Source organism: Arvicanthis niloticus, chromosome 24, assembly GCF_011762505.2.
Source record: "Arvicanthis niloticus isolate mArvNil1 chromosome 24, mArvNil1.pat.X, whole genome shotgun sequence".
NCBI classification, from domain to species: domain Eukaryota; kingdom Metazoa; phylum Chordata; class Mammalia; order Rodentia; family Muridae; genus Arvicanthis; species Arvicanthis niloticus.
The window spans coordinates 39957648-39979527 of NC_133432.1; the positions used below are offsets into that span (position 1 = coordinate 39957648).

At 46.0% G+C, this 21880-nt stretch overlaps 1 protein-coding gene across 7 annotated transcripts in view; it reads right to left on the minus strand.

Annotated features, from left to right (window-relative positions):
- Fry (FRY microtubule binding protein) overlaps positions 1 to 21880 on the minus strand; it is a 374882-nt gene that overhangs the window by 49170 nt on the left and 303832 nt on the right. For all 7 annotated transcript variants that reach the window (XM_076923845.1, XM_076923846.1, XM_076923841.1 and 4 more), the window contains 11 exons: positions 21382 to 21472; positions 19895 to 19977; positions 13526 to 13676; positions 12712 to 12815; positions 11564 to 11749; positions 9942 to 10140; positions 7758 to 7879; positions 5813 to 6000; positions 4515 to 4609; positions 1643 to 2250; positions 115 to 212 (listed from right to left, as the gene is read on the minus strand). In XM_076923845.1, the coding sequence (XP_076779960.1) occupies positions 115 to 212; positions 1643 to 2250; positions 4515 to 4609; positions 5813 to 6000; positions 7758 to 7879; positions 9942 to 10140; positions 11564 to 11749; positions 12712 to 12815; positions 13526 to 13676; positions 19895 to 19977; positions 21382 to 21472 (1925 nt within the window). The remainder of the gene's footprint in view (positions 1 to 114; positions 213 to 1642; positions 2251 to 4514; positions 4610 to 5812; positions 6001 to 7757; positions 7880 to 9941; positions 10141 to 11563; positions 11750 to 12711; positions 12816 to 13525; positions 13677 to 19894; positions 19978 to 21381; positions 21473 to 21880) is intronic.

Genomic DNA, 21880 nt, shown 5'->3' on the forward strand with positions numbered 1-21880 from the left:
GCCACCCAGAGATGTTCTTTATGAGTGGCATCAAGTTTTGGGACAACCACTGCCTCCTCCAACCCAGCCATTTCCATTCATTGCAGAGACTTCCTGACGGATCCTAATGCATACCTGAGCAATCCTTTCAGCTATATCCTTACAGAACTGATTGGGATTTTCAAAATGCTGGATCAGTTGAGGCAGGAGACACAAGACGTTCAGTGGAAATCCTGGATGAGAGAAGACAGTAGGAACAGCTGAGTATGATGTTGTTATGTGGTAACAACGGGAAGGAACATACCAATCTTAATTTGTTCCAAGGCGATGTGAAATTGGTCTTGTGGTTGTTAGAGTTGTCTGAGGCAGGGTTCACTTAGGCCAGAGTGGTCTTTGACAGGAGCAAGGGTGACCTTGAACTTCTGACCCTCCTGCCTCCAGTCTTTGAATGCTGGGTTTACAGGTGTGTACCTCCATACCTGGTCATATGTGGTACTGGGAACTGAATCTAAGGCTTTGTATAAGCTATGCAAGCTCTGTCCACCGAGCTACACCATCGGCCTCCAGACAGTTTTGTGGGAGACGGTAACTATGATCTGATAAAGAGATCTAGAAAAAACACAACCCAAATGACATCGACTACAAAGGAGACACTGGAGCACACTTGTGATTTCAACATAGCACCGTCACCTGTTTGTGAGCAAGGAGGACTCACACGGATTTTACTGACATACACTGAACTGAGCTGAAGCATCGGTTTAAGATTTTGTAAAAGTAAAAATGTCAGCGGGATGTGGCAACATACGCCTTTAATCCCAGCACTTGGGAGGCAGAGGCAGGCAGACCTCTGTGAGTTCAGCGCCAGCCTGGTCTACAGAGTGAGTTCTGGGACAACCAGAGCTATGTAGAGATCCTGTCTCAAAAAACAAAACAAAACAAAACAAAACAAAACAAAACAAAACAAAACACCCAAAAAAACCAACCAAACAAACAAAGCAAAACAAAGCAAAGAATCCAATGAATTTAAAACTGGTCATGGTGGCATAAACCTTTAGTGCCAGCATTCAGGAGGCAGAGGCAAGCAGACCTCTGAGACCCAGCTTAATTTACATAAAGTTCCAGAACAGCCAAGTGAGATAAAAAAACCAAAACACATTTAAACCCTATTCATACAACTGGAAAGACCCTTCAAGATAATAATTGCTCAGCATGGCAGCTGAGACCTAATTAACGAAATGCATTCTACTAATGTGTTCTATTTTTAATATCATTGCCATGATATTAAATAGCTGGTGTGTTGATTTTGCTTGATTCAGAGCAATAGAAAACCAATGCAATTTTGTTCAAGAGGACAGAAAAGGGCAGAGAAAAACAAGATTTGGGAATTAGGAAAGAAATGTACAAGAGCAAGGGACTAAGATAACAACATTTGCAGTTTAACCCAGAAATCATTCAATCATTCACACACACACACACACACACACACACACACACACATGCACCACACGCATGCACAGGCATGCACACATGCACAAATTGCTGTTTCTGTTACTCGATTGCCAGTATTTAATACTGTACGTACAAACATACGGTATTATCTTGTTCCACTAAAGCTGAGTGCAGCCGCCATCAAGGCTACCGGGAGGTGCGGCACTGGCCTTACCAATAGCTTGAGATGAGTCCACCATGGGTACTTTGGACACTGGTGTCAGCAAGCTGAAAAGCTGCAGGGTCAGGTCTGTGGTGGTGAGAGAGGTGAATCCCTTCAGAAGCAGCTGCTGCAGCCCTGGGAAGTCCGCCCACTTGAGCTGCCCCTGGAGTTTCTCGAGCTTTTCTCGGTTCTCAGCTTTCTCCAGGGGCATATGTGCCAGCAGTCGGTTCAAGAGCCTTAAGGCCATCAGGTATTCAAACTCAAAATCAGACTCCATCAGGGCCACCGTGACCCAGAAGATGGTGGCCAGCAGGTTGGTGGGGTGGTTTACGTGGGACGGGTCCGTGAGACTCTCCTTCAAAGAGGAATTGCTTCTGGTTTTTGAGGAAAGGCCTTGTTGGGTACAAGCCTGAATTCTGTCCAGGGTGGCGCTTCGAGGCGGGTCTGAGGATCGGTCAACAACACCAAACTTCTTGGGCACCGAGAAGCTTCTTTGGTGCCGGCTCCGCTCTGCAGTTGTGGTGTTGCCACCGGGAGTCCCGGGATTGACATTCAGCTGACCCGTGCTTTTCCTGTTAGCTGTCAGTTTACTGCTAGAGCTTAGATCTGGTGACGAAGAACTAGGTATAAACAGAGGTAAAATCAGCAGAAGGCCAGTGGGTGCCACAGAAGAGCTGGTCTCTTGTGTTCTGAGAAGCAGCTATGGGGGAGAATCCTTAGAGAACACCACCTTAATCGGTGGCCGTATCATCCTGACTTTGTCTAGGAAGCTAAGCAGGGCCAGACCTGGTTAGTACTTGGATGGGGGACATGCCACTTTCGACTTAAATGTCTTTTAAGTTAAGGCTATGGAAAATAAACCTTAGCAAGAACTATGGAACAATCTCCCCAAACAGACACCCAAATACAAAATGTAAATCATGGAAAGTCTAAAACCCCAGCAAGGAACTGACTTTTCATTTGCATTCTATTTGGATTTGGATGGGAATAATTATAAGATAGCAGACCAGCAAGTGCGAAATGTATCTCCTCTTAACTTAGAAGAGAATGTTGTCAAGAAGGAAAAAGGTAAGTACACACAGCAAAAGAAATTTCTTTACACTTAGAAAGTTTGATTTTCTCCCCCCACCCCCACCCCAGCCATCTGAGGCAGAGTCTCTCAATGCAATCCTTGAGGACTCAGAACTCATTATGTTGACCAGACTGGCCTTGAACTTACAGAGATCTTTCTTTGAACTCTATTCATACTGAAAACATCAAATTCTTTATCAGCAATTTGTTTTCCTCCCTCCCTCCCTCCCTCCCTCCCTCCCTCCCTCCCTCCCTCCCTCCCTCCCTCCCTCCCTCCCTCTCCATCCTCTCTATGCAGCCCAGGCTGGCCTTGGCCTCTGTGCTAGGATTAGAGGCATCAGCAAACAGACCTAGCTTTACCTATTAAACTTTTACAGATTTAGAGATACGGGTTCATATAGACTAGTGTAGTGTTACTGACCACATTAAATGTATAAAACTCGCTCAACTTAGAGGTAATAAAATGTGCCGGGCAGTGGTGGTGTACACTTTTAATCTTAGCACTCAGGAGGCAGAGGCAGGTGGATCTATATGAATTCAAGGCCAGCCTGGTCTACAGAGTGAGTTCCAGGACAGCCAGGGACACACAGAGAAGCTCTGTCTTGAAAAACCATAATAATAATAATAATAATAATAATAATAATAATAGCTGGATGGTGGTGGTATATACATTTAATACCAGCACTTGGAAAGCAGAGACAGGAGAATCCCTGAGTTTGAGGCCCACCTGGTCTACAGAGTAAGTTCCAGGACAGCCAAGAATATACAGAGAAGTAAAATAAAATAATGTCCACGGGGCTGCAGATATGGCTCAGCAGCTGAGAGCACTGGCTGCTCTTCTGGGTTAGACCTGAGTTTGGCTCTTAGCATCATGTTGGAAAGCTCATAACTGTTCATAACTCCAGCTCCAGGAGAGCTGATGCCTCCAAGGGTGCCTGCACACTTGTGTACACACACACACACACACACACACACACACACACACACACACACACACACCACAGATACACACACACTTAATAATGGCCAGATGGTGCTGGTACACGCCTTTCATCCCAGTACTGGGGAGGCAGAGGCAGGCGGATCTCTGAGTTCGAGGCCAACTTGGTCTACAGAGTGAGTTCCAGGACAGCCAGGACTACACAGAGAAACCCTGTCTTGAAACAAACAAACAAGCACAAAATAAACAAACAAACAAACAAACAAAAACAGAAAATAAACAATAAAATAACCAGGTGTGGTAGGACATGTCTTTACCACCCACCCCTGCACCCCTCCCAGGAGGCAGAGGCATGGGAGATCTCTGTGAGTCAGCCTGCTCTACACAGTGAGTTTCAGGCTAGCCCAGAAGGAAAAATATTCTTTTTAAAATTATTATTTTTATGTATATGAGAGTTTTGCTTGCATGTATGAATGTGTATTGCCTATGTTCCTGATGCCTGCAGAGAGAGATTAGATGTATGAATCAGATGCCCTGGAACTGGAATTAAAGATGGTTATGAGCTGCCATGGCGGTGTTGGGACAGTATTAAAGATGGCCCAGTGGTTAAGAGTACTTACTGCTCTTGCTGAGGACCTGGGTTCGATTCCCAGCACCTTCTTCATGGCTCACACCAACCTGTAACTCTGAGTCACTTGGGTGGTGCACATCCATACACATAAATCTTAAAGTTTTTTTTTCTTAATAAAAAAAAAATCAAGTATACTTTTTTAGGCCCTAAATAGATGTTAAAACCTACATCCCTTCTTTGTACCCTCTCCAATGTTCAGCACAGTAAACTGGATATCCACACACCAGTTGTCTGATTCTCACCGAGATAACACCGTGAAGAGGTCACTGTTCTTCAAGCAGTCGGACAAGTTATCCACGGCGGCTTCCAGGGTCAGGAGTGCTTCCATCACATACCCCTGTAGAGCACACAGAGACAGCATGCGGGCTGCTAACTTCCCCGAGGATGAACTAACCTAAGGCAAACCCTCTTCCTACCAAGATGGAATTTCTGGAAGCCGGACAATCATGGTGGTATTCATTTACAAAGTCTAAGATCAGGTTATAAATCTTGCTTGGGGAGTTACACAGCATAGGAGGTAACTGATAACCAAAGGATTAAATTCCTCAAGCTGGACAACCTCAAGGGGATTAAAAATACAACAGGGCAGTGTGTGTGTGTGTGTGTGTGTGTGTGTGTGTGTGTGTGTGTGTGTATGGTGAGTGCCGAGGGGAAGGGTGGGCCACTGAAATATAGAGGGACAATGTGTGGAAGCCAGAGATAAGGAAGCAAGGTGAGCTGTTGGGGGATCTGTGCTTCTGTAAAACTGACTGGAATTTTTGGTGGCCTGAAGGGAGAGGGACAGGGTGTGCAGAGAGCTAGCCTCAGCCTCACAGCCACTCAGCGCCCTTGTCTCTAACCTGCTCAGCCCCTAAGACTCTGAGCTCCACCTATAGGGTCTCCAGCACGACTCTCTCTCCCAGCCAGTCTCTGATCAGTTTAGAGATCATGCTGACAGGGAAGGGCAGAGCTTAATCTATGTACAGTTTTACCCAAACATTTCCCTGCCCTGACTGGACACACTGTGTAATTTGAGTCCTCAGCAGAGGGCGGAAAGACCCAAAAGACACAAAATAACCCTATGTAATACAAACCTACCCCTTGCCATCCACCACAGAAAACCACCATTACTGCCACCAGACAGACACACACACAAGGAGCCACTGAAGGATGCTCTTGTCACAAAAATGTGACCACCTCTGTTGAATTTGTAGAACAAGTCCCCTGGAGTGACCTTTGGAAATAATAAGGGTTAACTTCTAATTCACCCCCCCACCCCCATCAGTCCTGGTGGGGTTTCTCTGTGTAGCCCTGGCTGTCCTGGAACCCACTTTATAGACCACGCTGACCTTGAACTCATAGAGATCCAACTGCCTCTGCCTCCAGAGTTCTGGGATTAAAGGTGTACACCACCATGCCTGGCTAATAAACTAACTTCTAAAATCTTTTAATTAATTAATTAATTAATTAATTGTGGTTCCGAGGGTTAAAGCAACTTCTGTGGACTCCCGGGGAGTGCTACGTCACGGAGGGGCACTTAAGTGGTCACTCACTTCCATACCTGAATCTCGTCACCGTGCTCTCCGATCACCTCCACCAATCTGGACAGGAGGTCAGACAGGGCATGCGCTGACAGGGGTTGTTTGAGGGCCCGGAAGATCTGGAAAGATCGGCCAGCATAGTGCCTGGAAGAGCTTGCGAGGGCAGTCTGCAGCGCAACCTCGCTCAAATGCTGCTCCAGGTGGAAACCTGTGGTCACAAGAGCAAGCCCTGGTGCTTCACACTGGTGCGCCCAAGTGTGCCCAAGTGTGCCCAAGGAGTCGAGGGGTATTAGAACAAGCTAACAGTACCCCATCTCCCCACCCCGTAGTTTGACTCTGCCTCAGAAACAAAACAGGGTGTGGATCTAGCTCAGAGCTTGCCTAGCATGTGCCAAGCCTTAGGCACTGTGAAAGTACCTACTATAAGGCCCTAGAAAGATGGCTCATTGGTTAAGAGCACTGGCTGCTCTTTCCAGAGGACGTGGGTTCAGTTCCCAGCACCCACATGGAGGCTCACAACCACTTGTAACTCCAGTTCCAGAGGATCTGACGCCCTCTTCTGGCCTCCACAGGCACTGCATGCATGTGGTACATATATATACACATGCAGGCAAAACAGCCAGACACATAAAATTTAAAAATAAGAAAAAGAATCTATAAACAAGCAGACAAATGAAATAATAGAATATTAAGCCATTTTAAAATAAAAACAAATGTATGACTCATGGGAAGTGTAGGAAGAGGTAGAATCTTTGAGACAGGATGGTTCTGGTTCTGAATCAGAGGGTTTGTGACTCTGGGAAAGACAGGTTTTCTAAGAGCCCACATCCTTCTTTTTGACTGGTGAGTAACAAGCCATCCCTCTCAGGGATGTTACAAGAATTAAGCAACACAATGTCTGGCACACAGCCCACGTGCATACGTGATTCTTAACATTCTCCTGCTATCAGCCGTCTAGTGTTCTTTTGCTTTCATATGTGTCTGTATGTTGATAGCTACATGTGTGTACGGGTACACAGCACATACTTGGAGGTCACGTGTCTTCCTCAGTGGCTCTCTCTCCTTACTTTTGGAGACAGTGTCTCTCACTGAACCTGGAGTTGGCCCATTCCAGCGAGACTGGCCGCCCAGTGAGCTATGGAGATCTACCTGCCCAATTCCCAGGCTGCTGGGGTTACAGGTGCATTCCTGCTGGGCATGCAGCCTGCCAGGCATCTAGCCTGCTGGGCACTCTACTCACTGAGCCATTACTTCAGCCCCTGAACTGTTTTTTTTTTTTTTTTTTTAAATATGTAAGTTTCCTTCCTTTCCTCCCTCCCTTTTGTTGAGAAAGGATCTCACATACTAGTTCTGGGTGGCCTCAGATTCACTATGTAGTAGGTTGGCCTTGATCTAGAAACTTGAATTTGTCTTGCCTCAGACTGCTGAATTATAGGATAAGCTACCATGCCTGGCTTACTTCTTTTTGTAAAGAGGTGTTGTTAGAAATACATTTTTTAAGTAGGAGAAAGACAGGGATGCATTTAACTAATTCTAAAGACATATCCAAAACCTGGTGCCAAAGCATCTGTTCTGTCAATGCACAGATCCAGAAATGCAGACAGTCCAGGGAAGGCAGTAAATATTACCCGACTGTTCTCATCAAAGCAAGAATTCAGGTGTCAGAAAACCCCGACCAGGCGGGAAAGAAAATGCAACCCAGAGACACGATTGTTTGGGGTCACTAAGTCCACTGACTGCCGTTCCTCTTTCTAGGGAGACAGACAAGAATAGAGGACCCAATGAAAATAGTATTTTTTTTTTTTGGTAGGGCCCCAGAAGTCTTTGGACATGTTTGGTTGTCACATGAACATGGACAGAAAGGAATAACTCTTGCTGCTGTTAGCTGAAGTTTGGAAATGTTCGATGTATTGTCAATGGAGTGAGCTCCACGGGAGAAGAATCCTGGCAGATAGGGTCAGGTACCTGATTTGGAATCCTTAAATACAGATACAACATGGCGTAGGAAATTAGAAAGCTGTTCAGCACTCTTGGAGTTCTGGTTTTTGGGTGTGATGTCTTCGTGGCACCAAAGTGGTCCAAATGCCCTAAAACAAAACATAGTGATGTCACAACACGTGGCTGCCGTTTTGTGTTAAAAGACACACAAGGAGGTTCTAACTCACAAGGTAAAGTGAACTCTGCTTAAAATTATATTATTATTTTTAATTGTGTTTAGGCATGTGTGTGGGTATGTAGCATAAATGCAGTGTTCAGAGAGGCCAGAAGAGGGCGTCAGAGCCTCCCAGAGATGGAGTCACAGATAGTTGTGAGCCACCTAGTTTTGGTGCTGGGAACTGAACTTGAGTCTTCTGGAAGAGCAGCAAGTGCTTTTAACTGCTGAGCCATCTCTCCAGCCATATGTGTATGCATATATACACATATAATTTATTGACCATATTCATATACATTTTATAATATACAACACATTAATATCGATATATATTATAATGGCCGATGTAATATAATATATAGTAATATATTATATATATATGTATATATGTATATATATATACATATAAACTTTAGTAGCTTTAGTAACTAACTAGAAGAAGCATATCAAAATTTCTGTATTTACTTTAAAATAATTGGTTTGTGGGGATTTGCTTTTGATGTTTTTTTAATTAGTTAGAATTAACTGATGATCATGCAGGATGATGACATGAATCTGTGGGTGTGCGTGCCATGGTGCATTTGTGGAGATCAGAATACAACTTTGTGAACTCTGTTCTTTCTTTCCACCTTTATGGGGATCCCAGGGATTGAACTCGTGATGCAAGACTTTCTGGGCAAGTGCCTTTACCTACTGAGCCACCTCACCAGCCCTCCTGCCATTATTTTAAACTTATTTACAACAATCAGAATCTCTTGTTTCGGGCCAGCAAGAGGGCTCAACAGGTAAGGCATGTGCTGCTAAGCCTGAGGATCCGAGTTCAATCCCTGGGACCTACATGGTGGGAGAAGAGAACTGAGACTGGCTAGCTGTCCTTCACCTGCACACTGAGGCAGGCACCTTCCCCACCGATCAATCATCAACCGATCAATGAATGTACAATCTTCTATAAAAAAGAACAGTGCTTGGCATATTGTAGGTGTGTATTTTGTTTGGGAAATGACATAAAATATCCGAGTTTGCCAATAAGAAAAGTTTATGTTGGTGTTTGGGATCACAGAACCAACAGAAAATGGCTTCTATTATCTAAACTTGTGTGTGAACATTAAGGATGGGCTGGAGGGGCTGGAGGGGCTGGAGTGATGGCTCAGTGGTTGAAAAAGCTGACTGCTTTTCCAGAGGACCTGGGTTCAATTCCCGGGACCTACTTGGTGGCTCACAACATCTGTAACTCCAGGTCCAGGGGATCTGACGCCCTCTTCTGTCTTCACAGGCACTGTACACATGCATTGTACACATATGTACACGCAGGTTCATGAGGTGACTACCACCATGCGGTACTGTCAGACTCTAAGTGGCAGCCGTGAGTGTTGTTGACAGATGTGAGCCTAATATGTCAGACGGAAGCCCCCAGAAAGGACAGCACGCCTCCACATCGCCTGTATGCAAGCTCTTTACACAACACTAGCTCTCAGCCTTACTGATCAATGTGGAGAATCAGAAGAAACCTGAAAAATCAGGACCGTCTGTAGTTTTCCTGGATTCTAATGTCTGACTACACTGGATTCTTTCCCCATTATGCTTCCCGTTGTTTCTGGCTTCTGACTCTGGAGCAAGCAAGCCATGATCTCCAAGCTGGTGCCCTGGACTGACTGTGGCTAATATCTGTGGTCTTCAGAGTTCTTGGCTAACTTTCAGAACTTCTGGAACCGTCTGAAGTTGATGGAAACCAGTCTCACAGCAGGGCATTACCATCTGCGGCATCACCTCATCATTATACGCCAAATCCCCCTGCCCCCATCATCCCATCCACGGGATATGCGACACCTCTTGCAGCATCAGGAGGAAATAGGACTTCTTCCAAACAGCAAGATCAATTTCCCAGCTGTGTGGTTTAAAGGGCTGGCGATTTTTTAAAACAGCATCTGCCCGGAGCAGCAGCCTGATTCCTAGCGTGACCCCCTGGGTCACCAGTGTGACCAGCCTGACCCCATTACCTGGTCGTCAGGAACTCAATGAGCTTGTTGGCCTTCTCATCTGTTTCAGTGGCTGCGTCGATGTCTTCCACCTCCTGGGTCATCTGTGGGAGGTTCCCACTGCTGCCCCCCAGACTGATGCTGGAGGAGGTAGAACTGGAGCTCAGACCAGAGTCCGGCACTGGGGATGACTGGTCCTCCCTCAGGAAGTCAAAGCCACCTAGTGGGAGAAGGCAGAGGAAGAAGGGGCTCAGGAGCCAGCGAGTTTGCAGAGGCTTGGAGGTAAGTATGTATAAGGAGACATTAAGAACACTTGATTTGGACCATGGCTATGTGGTTATGAGCAATATCGATTCTTCTTCTTTTTTTCTTTTTCAAGACAGGGTTTCTCTGTGCAGCTCTAACTGTCCTAGACCTGGCTGACCTCAAACTCACAGAGATCCTCCTGCCTCTGCCTCCTGAGTGCTGGGACTAAAGGCATATGCCACCACTGCCTGGCACAATTGTTCTTCTTTGCTTATGGCCTCAGATGCACTGCTGTGCATGCCCAGGTATATCTGGTATCATGGGGAGATGGGGTGTATTTCACCTTGGGGTTTGGCTGGATGTCATGGCAAAGGGAAGGTGCATGTATGTTTTATGCATATACTGGCCCGACCAACAAAGAGCCAAACTACCAAAGGTCAGTCGCCAACTATACTGTCAACAAATTAGTTCTAAGTATTGGACAATTTAAACATTTAAAATGACTCCTTTAAGAAATACTACCCAATGGCCGCTAGTAAGTTATAGTTAATGTTTTTGAGTAAATGTGGTTATAAGCTTGATTAAGTGTGTATCTAATATGTGTGTGTGCACATATGTATATGTGAACATACAATGTGTGCATATATCACACACACACACACACACACACACACATATATATATATATATGATATATATGATGCTTGGGATTAGACCTATGGCCTCATGCATGCTAAGTATATATTTATTTCATCACTGATCTACACCCTAACCCTATATTAGCATATTTTAATGAGCTATATCACGTGGTATTCAAAGACCTATAAGAGAATACTGTTCTTTTCATTATATATTTGTTTAACACTGAATATCTCTAGTTATACTGTAGTTTAAAAATGTATACATGCAACCACCTCCCTTTTCGCTATTTTTTAAAATTTGTGCTCTGTCAGATTTCCATAAAACATAGACTCAAGAAAGCAAAAAACCCCTTCAGGGTAATAAGAAGGCACATGAGAGACACCTGCACGCTTGCTCTGTCCTGCTCAGGCAGGGGCGGGGCATAGTCATCTTATTTCACAATTTCATCCTTTCGTGTCAATACACCAGTAGAAACATACTCACTGGGGTCAGCAGACAAAAGATGTATGAAAAATACACTTTAAAATACTCAACCATGAAAAGACATTTTGGAGGCACGTTACATGAAACAAGGAGTCATTTTATCATGCAGAAAGTCGAGCATAACATCACATGGGAAGCGAATGTAAACTCCACGGCTTCCTGGGCTGCGTGCACGCACGCACGCGAGCGTGCACACACACACACACACACACACACACACACACACACACACACACACACACACACCGGCAGTTGGTCAGTTCTCCTCTTACCCGTGTAGAGATACTCTGGCTGGTAAGCTGGCTGCATGGTCAGGGTCTTCGCTTCCCCCATCTCGCGGGTCTGCAGGAGTACAGAGGCAATGGCGTGAAAGTTGCTGTTACAAGAGAGGGCGATGAGGAGGTGAAGGAGCAGCTTTTTGCTGTGCTCGAAGACTTCCGGCCGATAATGGTCCAAACCTGGAACAGAGAGCACAAGCTCTTAATATAAAGCTCATGGAGATTCTGTGGATAGCAAAGACCCCAGGATGCTGGGAGGAATGCGTGTCTGAAGAGCCGTTAGTTGTCTTCCTTAGTTTTGGGGCTACCAACATAAACAAGTTGGGCTTAAGGAAAAGATAAGATACTTTGTTGGTTAAATGAAGTGTTTTCGTAAAATGTTGACAAGTGGCCTTTTCTTGACCTCTCTGTGGGTTTAATGTGCTACTCCTCTTTCTTCTTGATGCATTCTCTTCCCCGATCTGCTATTAAAGTGTTTTTTTGTTGTTGTTTGTTTGCTTGTTTGTTTAATAAATACATGTCTTTGTGAGCTCTGTCTTGCTTGGAAGTGCAGGCTGGTTTTGAGTTTTCGATCCTTGATCAGCTGAGTGCTGGGACCACAGGTGTGTGTCACCACGCCAGGCTTTCTAACGTAAAAGACGTTCTAGATAGTCCCCTCCACTTCTTGCCCGACACTTGGACAGCTCAAGCTAGCTGCTAAGCCTGCTGTATCCCCTGTTATATCTCTCTTTGCTTTGATCAGGTTTCATGGCTTTCCATCTGTTTCCTCAGCCAAAGACCCCTAAATAAGCCCACAATATTTTGGGTATCTTTAAACATGCATCAATAGGTTTAGATTACAGCAATGTCAGTTTTACACGATGACTGATCACCCGGAACATCACATATTACAGAAGTGAATACAGAAAGGAAATGAGGAAGGAAAAAACTCACTTCAGAACCGAGTGTAACCTATGTGCAACAAAACACATGTACCCTGCTGTACTGGAACTCACTCTGTAGACCAGGCTGGCCTTGAACTCACAGAGCTCCGCCTGCCTCTGCCTCCCGAGTGCTGGGATTACAGATGTGCACCACCACTGCCCAGGCCTCTGCACATTTATCCTCCTGTTGGTTAGAATCTCCCTTAGATCCAGTCTTACCCAAGAAGACAGCATGAAGTAACAATGGAAGATGAAGAGCCCAGTCTTCTCTTACACTGTGATCCACCACCATCTCAGTCATAAAAATCACAGCAATATTACACCTGCCCAACAAAACAGAAGAATAAACATACACGTCTTCAGAAGATGAAAATACACCAACAAGTCAAGTCACAATCCAATGCTGCCAAGGATCACTGAAAAATGATAGAGATACTTATTCAAGGCAGATAGAATCTTTAAAAGATTTATTCATTTTTACTCTGTGTGTAAGAGTGCCTAAATGTGAACCACATGCATGCAGTACCCATGGAGGCCAGAAGAGGGCGCTGGGTCCCTCCTGGAACAGGAGTTACAGATGGTTGTCAGCTGCCATGTGGGTGCAAGCCACGGAACTCAGGTCCTCTGAAAGAGCAGCAGTGCTCTTAACTGTGGTGCCATCTCTCCGGCTCCACCGAGACTATACAGAGCCCCACAAGACATCCATAAATCTTATCACAGAACAGTGAATCTTCTAGCAACAAGGACTAAAGAAAAAGGAGAAATTGAGGAAGAGCCCATCCCATCCCATTACGTGCAGTCTAACAAGCAGCACTGAATTAGTCTCACAATTATACAGAGGAAAACTCAGAGGGTCACAGGCTGAGATTTCACTAAACTGCTAATATTCTAGGAGCTGGTCATAAAGTCAAAAAGGTCACACAGACTTTAAAAAGGACCTTTAGTGAGAACGGGAGCCTTTCAGTCTCGCTGGTAGAGAGAAGTCTGGTCAAAGCAAAGCTACCATCTCCCTCTGCTTCTGCATGCCGCTCACCTGTGCAGCGGCCCGCGTGGAGTGATGGTCTCTGGGAGGTAGTCGACCAAGGGGGCCCAGCATCCTCCAGTGCACGGCATAGGTAAGGGCTGCGGCTGCTTGGCTTCCGTAATACTTAACAACCAACCCGTGTAGGGAGAGATGGGATCATCTGGAGGGTGAGAAGGACACGACTGCTTTATTTTCTGGGGAAAGAGACTCATGTTTACCGTAGTTGGTGTTTTTAGGAAGAATCTTGCAGATGTGTGCTTGCCAAAACATCAGCTCTGGAAGCACGAATCACACCGTCAAGTGAGTTAGAATTAGTAGATTATGTAATTACTTGATTAATTATTACTTGATGATTTGTAGTTCTTCACTATGGAGCAAAGAAAAATACATTTTAAAATGTCCAATCATGATTCCTGTCGCAGAGAAATGCAGTTCTGTATTTCTAGTTAGCATAGAACAAGAATCCTAGGGTCATTCTGCAACAACACAAGGGACCGACACAGAGCGGTACCGTGTCAGGCACTGTCCTATGTGACACAGAGCTGTACCGTGTCAGGCACTGTCCTATGTGACACAGAGAGGTACCATGTCAGGCACTGTCCTATGTGACACAGAGAGGAACCATGTCAGGCACTGTCCTATGTGACACAGACAGGTGCCATGTCAGGCACTGTCCTATGTGACACAGAGAGGTACCGTGTCAGGCACTGTCCTATATGACACAGAGAGGTACCATGTCAGTCACTGTCCTATGTGACACAGACAGGTGCCATGTCAGGCACTGTCCTATGTGACACAGAGAGGTACCATGTCAGGCACTGTCCTATGTGACACAGAGAGGTACCATGTCAGTCACTGTCCTATGTGACACAGAGAGGTACCATGTCAGGCACTGTCCTATGTGACACAGAGAGGTACCATGTCAGGCACTGTCCTATGTGACACAGAGAGGTACCATGTCAGGCACTGTCCTATACGACACAGAGAGGTACCATGTCAGGCACTGTCCTATATGACACAGACAGGTGCCATGTCAGGCACTGTCCTATGTGACACAGAGAGGTACCGTGTCAGGCACTGTCCTATGTGACACATAGAGGTACCATGTCAGTCACTGTCCTATGTGACACAGAGAGGTACCATGTCAGGCACTGTCCTATGTGACACAGAGAGGAACCATGTCAGGCACTGTCCTATGTGACACAGACAGGTGCCATGTCAGGCACTGTCCTATGTGACACAGAGAGGTACCATGTCAGGCACTGTCCTATGTGACACAGAGAGGTACCATGTCAGGCACTGTCCTATGTGACACATAGAGGTACCATGTCAGTCACTGTCCTATGTGACACAGACAGGTGCCATGTCAGGCACTGTCCTATGTGACACAGAGAGGTACCGTGTCAGACACTGTCCTATGTGACACAGACAGGTGCCATGTCAGGCACTGTCCTATGTGACACAGAGAGGTACCGTGTCAGACACTGTCCTATGTGACACAGACAGGTGCCATGTCAGACACTGTCCTATGTGACACAGAGAGGTACCATGTCAGGCACTGTCCTATGTGACACAGAGAGGTACCATGTCAGGCACTGTCCTATGTGACACAGAGAGGTACCATGTCAGGCACTGTCCTATGTGACACAGACAGGTGCCATGTCAGGCACTGTTCTATGTGACACAGAGAGGTACCATGTCAGGCACTGTCCTATGTGACACAGACAGGTGCCATGTCAGGCACTGTCCTATGTGACACAGAGAGGTACCGTGTCAGACACTGTCCTATGTGACACAGACAGGTGCCATGTCAGGCACTGTCCTATGTGACACAGAGAGGTACCGTGTCAGACACTGTCCTATGTGACACAGACAGGTGCCATGTCAGACACTGTCCTATGTGACACAGAGAGGTACCATGTCAGGCACTGTCCTATGTGACACAGAGAGGTACCATGTCAGGCACTGTCCTATGTGACACATAGAGGTACCATGTCAGTCACTGTCCTATGTGACACAGACAGGTGCCATGTCAGTCACTGTCCTATGTGACACAGACAGGTGCCATGTCAGGCACTGTCCTATGTGACACAGAGAGGTACCATGTCAGGCACTGTCCTATATGACACAGACAGGTGCCATGTCAGGCACTGTCCTATGTGACACAGAGAGGTACCATGTCAGGCACTGTCCTATGTGACACAGAGAGGTACCATGTCAGGCACTGTCCTATGTGACACATAGAGGTACCATGTCAGTCACTGTCCTATGTGACACAGACAGGTGCCATGTCAGGCACTGTCCTATGTGACACAGAGAGGTACTGTGTCAGACACTGTCCTATGTGACACAGACAGGTACCATGTCAGACACTGTCCTATGTGACACAGAGAGGTACCATGTCAGGCACTGTCCTATGTGACACAGAGAGGTACCATGTCAGGCACTGTCCTATGTGACACATAGAGGTACCATGTCAGGCACTGTCCTATGTGACACATAGAGGTACCGTGTCAGGCACTGTCCTATGTGACACAGACAGGTACCATGTCAGGCACTGTCCTATGTGACACAGAGAGGTACCATGTCAGGCACTGTCCTATATGACACAGAGAGGTACCGTGTCAGGCACTGTCCTATGTGACACAGAGAGGTACTGTGTCAGGCACTGTCCTATGTGACACAGAGAGGTACCGTGTCAGGCACTGTCCTATGTGACACAGAGAGGTACCGTGTCAGGCACTGTCCTATGTGACACAGAGAGGTACTGTGTCAGGCACTGTCCTATGTGACACAGAGAGGAACCATGTCAGGCACTGTCCTATGTGACACAGACAGGTACCATGTCAGGCACTGTCCTATGTGACACAGAGAGGTACCGTGTCAGGCACTGTTCTATATGACACAGAGAGGTACCGTGTCAGTCACTGTCCTATGTGACACAGAGAGGTACCGTGTCAGGCACTGTCCTATGTGACACAGAGAGGAACCATGTCAGGCACTGTCCTATGTGACACAGACAGGTACCGTGTCAGGCACTGTCCTATGTGACACAGAGAGGTACTGTGTCAGGCACTGTCCTATGTGACACAGAGAGGTACCATGTCAGGCACTGTCCTATGTGACACAGAGAGGAACCATGTCAGGCACTGTCCTATGTGACACTAACAGGTACCATGTCAGGTACTGTCCTATATGACACAGAGAGGTACCGTGTCAGGCACTGTCCTATGTGACACAGAGAGGAACCATGTCAGGCACTGTCCTATGTGACACAGACAGGTACCATGTCAGTCACTGTCCTATGTGACACAGACAGGTACCATGTCAGGCACTGTCCTATGTGACACAGAGAGGTACCGTGTCAGGCACTGTCCTATGTGACACAGAGAGGAACCATGTCAGGCACTGTCCTATGTGACACAGACAGGTACCGTGTCAGGCACTGTCCTATGTGACACAGAGAGGTACTGTGTCAGGCACTGTCCTATGTGACACAGAGAGGTACCATGTCAGGCACTGTCCTATGTGACACAGAGAGGTACCATGTCAGGCACTGTCCTGGGTACTTTTCATACAAAGCGTCTAATCATGGCTATTTATCACCAGCATCCCTATTTTACACTGAGGAAAATGACATTTCAACACATTTGGAGAGATCTGCTTGTAAACACACCCCCTGCATCCATCTGACCACTTGGTTGAGCTCTGTCGCTGTTCTTTGTGTCTGGTCCACTCCTCTGTTACCATGGTCGCCGTTCTCTGTGTCTCTCCCCTCTCTTACCATGGATCCTTATTGTCATCTTACTTCTACTATGCACACCCCACCCTGTGTTCTACAGAGAGCCATCCTTGGAAGCATTGGCCATGTGTCTTTCCTTGTTCACTCTCCAGAGGTTCTCTTAAGGAAGCCTGCAGCCCACACAATGACCTCACAAGTCCTTACAAGGCTACCGAACTCCTCTTATGGCTAACTGCCCCCCATGTCCCCACTCTTTGCTCCACCTCAGTCACAATGACTTCCTCGATGGTTAGACAAGACTTGGGCTAGCCTCAGGAACTTCATTTCTACAGTTTCTCTGCCTGGAATGTTCTGGTCTCTCTTTTAACTTCACCCAGTCATGTATCACAAGAGCATAGTAGAGAATACTTCATGTTTGTTTGTTTGTTTATTTATGGATGTTTTGAGAAATCAAAAGAAATGATGTGAGAGTGTTGAGGTTCTGTCTTTTGCTATCTATTGTAATGCTAAGTGCAGGCCCCAAGACCTGGTTGTCCCAGAGATGAGAGAGTCTGCACATACACCGTGGCCCCAAGTTACGTCTGATTGGTAAATAAAGATGCCAACAGCCAATACCTGGGCAGAAGAGACATAGCATAGGTGAGGTTTCAGTTTCCTGGGCTTGGAGGTCTGAGAGGGATCACAAGGGAGAAGAAGTTACGGGAGGAGGAAGGAGAAGCCATCACGGGTTAGGAGTCAAGAGAACATGGCCCTGAGGGCTGGCCAGTTGGAGTTAACAGCAGCCCAGATGAAACATAGTAAGTAATACCTTGGGGTTATTGATAGGAAAGTAGATTCTACTAGCATGGAGGGAAGACAGCTGTCCAGCTTTTGTACTGTTTAAGGGTTATTATTATTATTATTATTATTATTATTATTTTGGTTTTCCGAGACAGGATTTCTCTGTGTAGCCCTGGCTGTCCTGGAACTCACTCTGTAGACCAGGCTGGCCTCAAACTCAGAAATCCGTCTGCCTCTGCCTCCCAAGTGCTAGGATTAAAGGCATGCGCCACCACTGCCCAGCTAAGGGTTATTGTAAATATAAAGGTTGTGCATGTTTTTTATCTGGGAACTAAATGGTCAAAGGTGGGGTGGAAACCCCAGGTCAGGATTAAATATTTCTGCAATATAAGAGTGCTTTTCTCAAACCCTGAGATGCCACCTGTCCATAAGGTATTATCAGGCTTTGGGACTGGGATACCTAGAATGCCTTGCCTCTGGAAGATGCAGCATTTAAACCAGTACCGTGTTCACCAAGCCAATCTCTGCAGGGCAGGGCAGTTTTCAAGTCTATACCGTGCACCCTGAACACAGGGACACACTTCAGAGCAGCTGGTTGGCTCTCTGTTGGCACAGCATCTTTCTTTCTGTGTATCTCCTCACCACAGAGAAGTGGTTGTTGCACCATCGCCTTTGCCACGTTGTGGGGCAGTTGTCTGTATACTGTTTAACCTTTTCTAGATGGAATTACGTTTGTGTTTACTTGTATGTGTATTGCATGCCTGCTTGAATGTATATCTTTGCACCACATGTCTGCAGTTGCCTGAAGAAGCCAGAAGTCATTAGATCCCCGGGAAGTGGAGTTACAGAGGGTTATCAGCTGCTATGCGAGGCTGCGGACTGAACCCTCCACTGCTTTTGCAGAGGATCCAGCTTTGATTCCCAGCATCCACAGGGCAGCTTACAACCATCTGCAACTCCGGTCCTAGGGTGGATGACACCCTTCGGGTCTCCATGGGTACTGCACACAGGTGGCACATAGACACACATGTCGGCAAAGCACCCATAATGTAAACAATTATAACATTTCTTTTTTAAAAAAATTTATAGCAGATGTATTTTATTTTTATTTTATGTAACAATTCTATTTAAAATCATTGTTTATATTTTTGCTATTTATCCTGTATAATTTTTTAAAACAATTCTTTAAGAAAGTTCTACAACACAGACTCAGATCCTTGGAGTGTCCTTTGTTTCTTGGGTTTCCTTAACTCCTAGACAATTTATATTTATACTGATTGTATCTACAGAAGCTATCTGTCCCCTACCCTGAAAAGCTACAAGTGCATTAATGTTCCTGGCTTACCCAACTGCCCACAGCTTAAGAAATTCCCGCAGGAAGCCACCTCCCATAGGAAGCCACTCTAGATTCACGAGGCTGAAAACTTAATTTACTTCCAGGACAGTTCCAAAACTCAACTATATATATGTATGTACATATACATATGTGTGTATGTACGTATATGTATAACTATTATTATTAAATTTGCGCATGCCCAAGGTGGCCAGAACAGAGATTGGATCCCTTGGAGCCGAAGTTGCAGGGAGCTTTGAGGCCCCACATGGGTGCTGGGAACAAAACCTGGGACCTCTATAAGAGCAGCCGGGGCTCTTCACTGCTGAGCCATCTTTCCAGGCCCTAAATTTTTTTTTTATAGAGACAGCTTCTTGCTAGGCATTCTCCAACTTAGCACCACCATGGAAAGCAGCAAGGAAACAGACACACAGGACCAGTTAAGCTGTTTGGACTTTACTAATAAAGACAGTTTCCAACTCTATCTCTGTGCAGCTGGAACCCCACAGCCTCTGGTACTCACTTTTATCCTCATCATAGGACCCTCCAGAGCTGTTGCTGTATCTCGACTCCAGGCGAGTGTGGGCTCGGATCACATTGCTAAACCTTCAAAAAACAAAACACAGCCATGAAGTGGGGTCGCCTGTGAATGCATGGTTGCCCAAGAGTAAATCTGACAGGTTAGTGGCTGGATGTTTCCTTTTATAAATAAGTTTTATTTACTTTACAAATAGGGAAACTGAGGTTGAAGGAGGTTAAACAACGTGTCTGCTGTCAACCTTTAGGGGGCGACAGACAGGACACGGATATTGTCTGTGCCGTGATACCTCTGAGTAGCAAAACCACAATTTAAGACTGAGTGGACATCTGAGGTAACAGACACCCCATAGGTTCTATCCTGACTTGAAATATCATAATATTGCCATGTGCCTGGTAATTATGTACGACTACGGTGTGTTAGTGTGACTAACCTCGAATCTCCAGTTCTATTGCTGTGACCAAGATGTTTATCCTACACCAAAAATGACTAAGGAAAAGAAAGTAATAGTAAGTACCTTATGCTTTTAAAAAAGTATATCTTAAATTTTTTTTATGGGTATGTGTGTTTTGCCTGCACCTATATATGTGAACCATACATACATGCAGTACTCCTGGGGGCCAGAAGAGGGCATTGTATCCCCTGGAACTGGAATTAGAGATGGTTGAGAGCTGCAAGGTAGGTGAGTGTTTGCCTGCATGTATCTGTACCATGTGTACAGTGTACACTGTTGGCATTCCTTCTATACTCCGCCCAATAGTTACCTAGCAACAGCCAAGGAGGCCTGGCTTACTATAAAAGGAACTGTTTGCCCCTCCCCAACTCTCTGCACCTCTTTTCTCTTGCCCCTTTCTCCTCCTCGCCCCTTCCTCCCCATGTTTTCTCTCTCTCTCTCTCTCTCTCTCTCTCTCTCTCTCTCTCTCTCTCTCTCTCTCTCCTCTCTTTCTCTTCCTCTACTCTCTTCTCATGCCCCCAAATAAACTCCATACTATGCCCATTATATAGCTGGTACCTCTGGGGGAGGGATGCCTCAGCAAGGGCCTGCTGAGGTACGTGCTCCCATCACACCATTACCAAGCTCTATAAAACATAACCTGGTCTTTATCAAACACATCACACAGTACCCTGAAGGCCAGAAGAGGGCATTAGATCTCCTGGCACTGGAATTACAGATGGTCGTGAGCTGTCATGTGGGTGCTGGGTCTTCTGAAGAGCAGATAGTGATCTTAACCACTAAGCCATCTCTCCAGCCTCCAATAAGTGGTTTTATGAAGCCCAGGTCTAAGTAGGATTCAGGCATCAGAAGAATGTCTTACTCTCTGATTTTCTGAAGAATGTCAGTCTGTGTTCCTAAGCATATAGATGGCTTCAGTTCCAATGAATTTAGGAAACCTGACTAACTCGAGCAGATGTCTTTGCATAGACTCCTGCTGAACTTCAGAGCAGACGTCAAGTCAAATGCACACACCAACCTGTCATCGGATTCTTTCAGTATCTTGCTCTCCTCGGGGTCTGGGAAACTGTCCTGGCCAGCGACGACAGTGTTACTGCTGGAGGTGGTTCCTGCAGAGGGATTGGGAGACATCAGAGACAGAGTATGCAGAGGGGGCGGGCTCAGATCGGAAGCAATTCAGGAAAGGATTTACTGTAAAAATCCACGCTTGACAGTTTTTATATCTTCCGTACAATCGCAGACATTCCAAACAACTGTCTCAAAGTCCACAGCATGGGATTCTAGATATCCGTGTTGGCCAAACCAAATTCCTCCTTCCTCATAAAAAACAAAGCAATACCATTCTTAGATGTTTCTAGTCTCAGGTGATGACCTTACATGGGATCGGTCTGCTGCAGCTGTGAATAGATTCTCTTTTACTGCTGTCACTGAGACAGGGTCTTGCTATGTAGCCTGGACTGGCCTTCAGTTCATTCCCCTCCTCCCTCTGCTTCCCCAACACTGCCAATAAAGGCAGG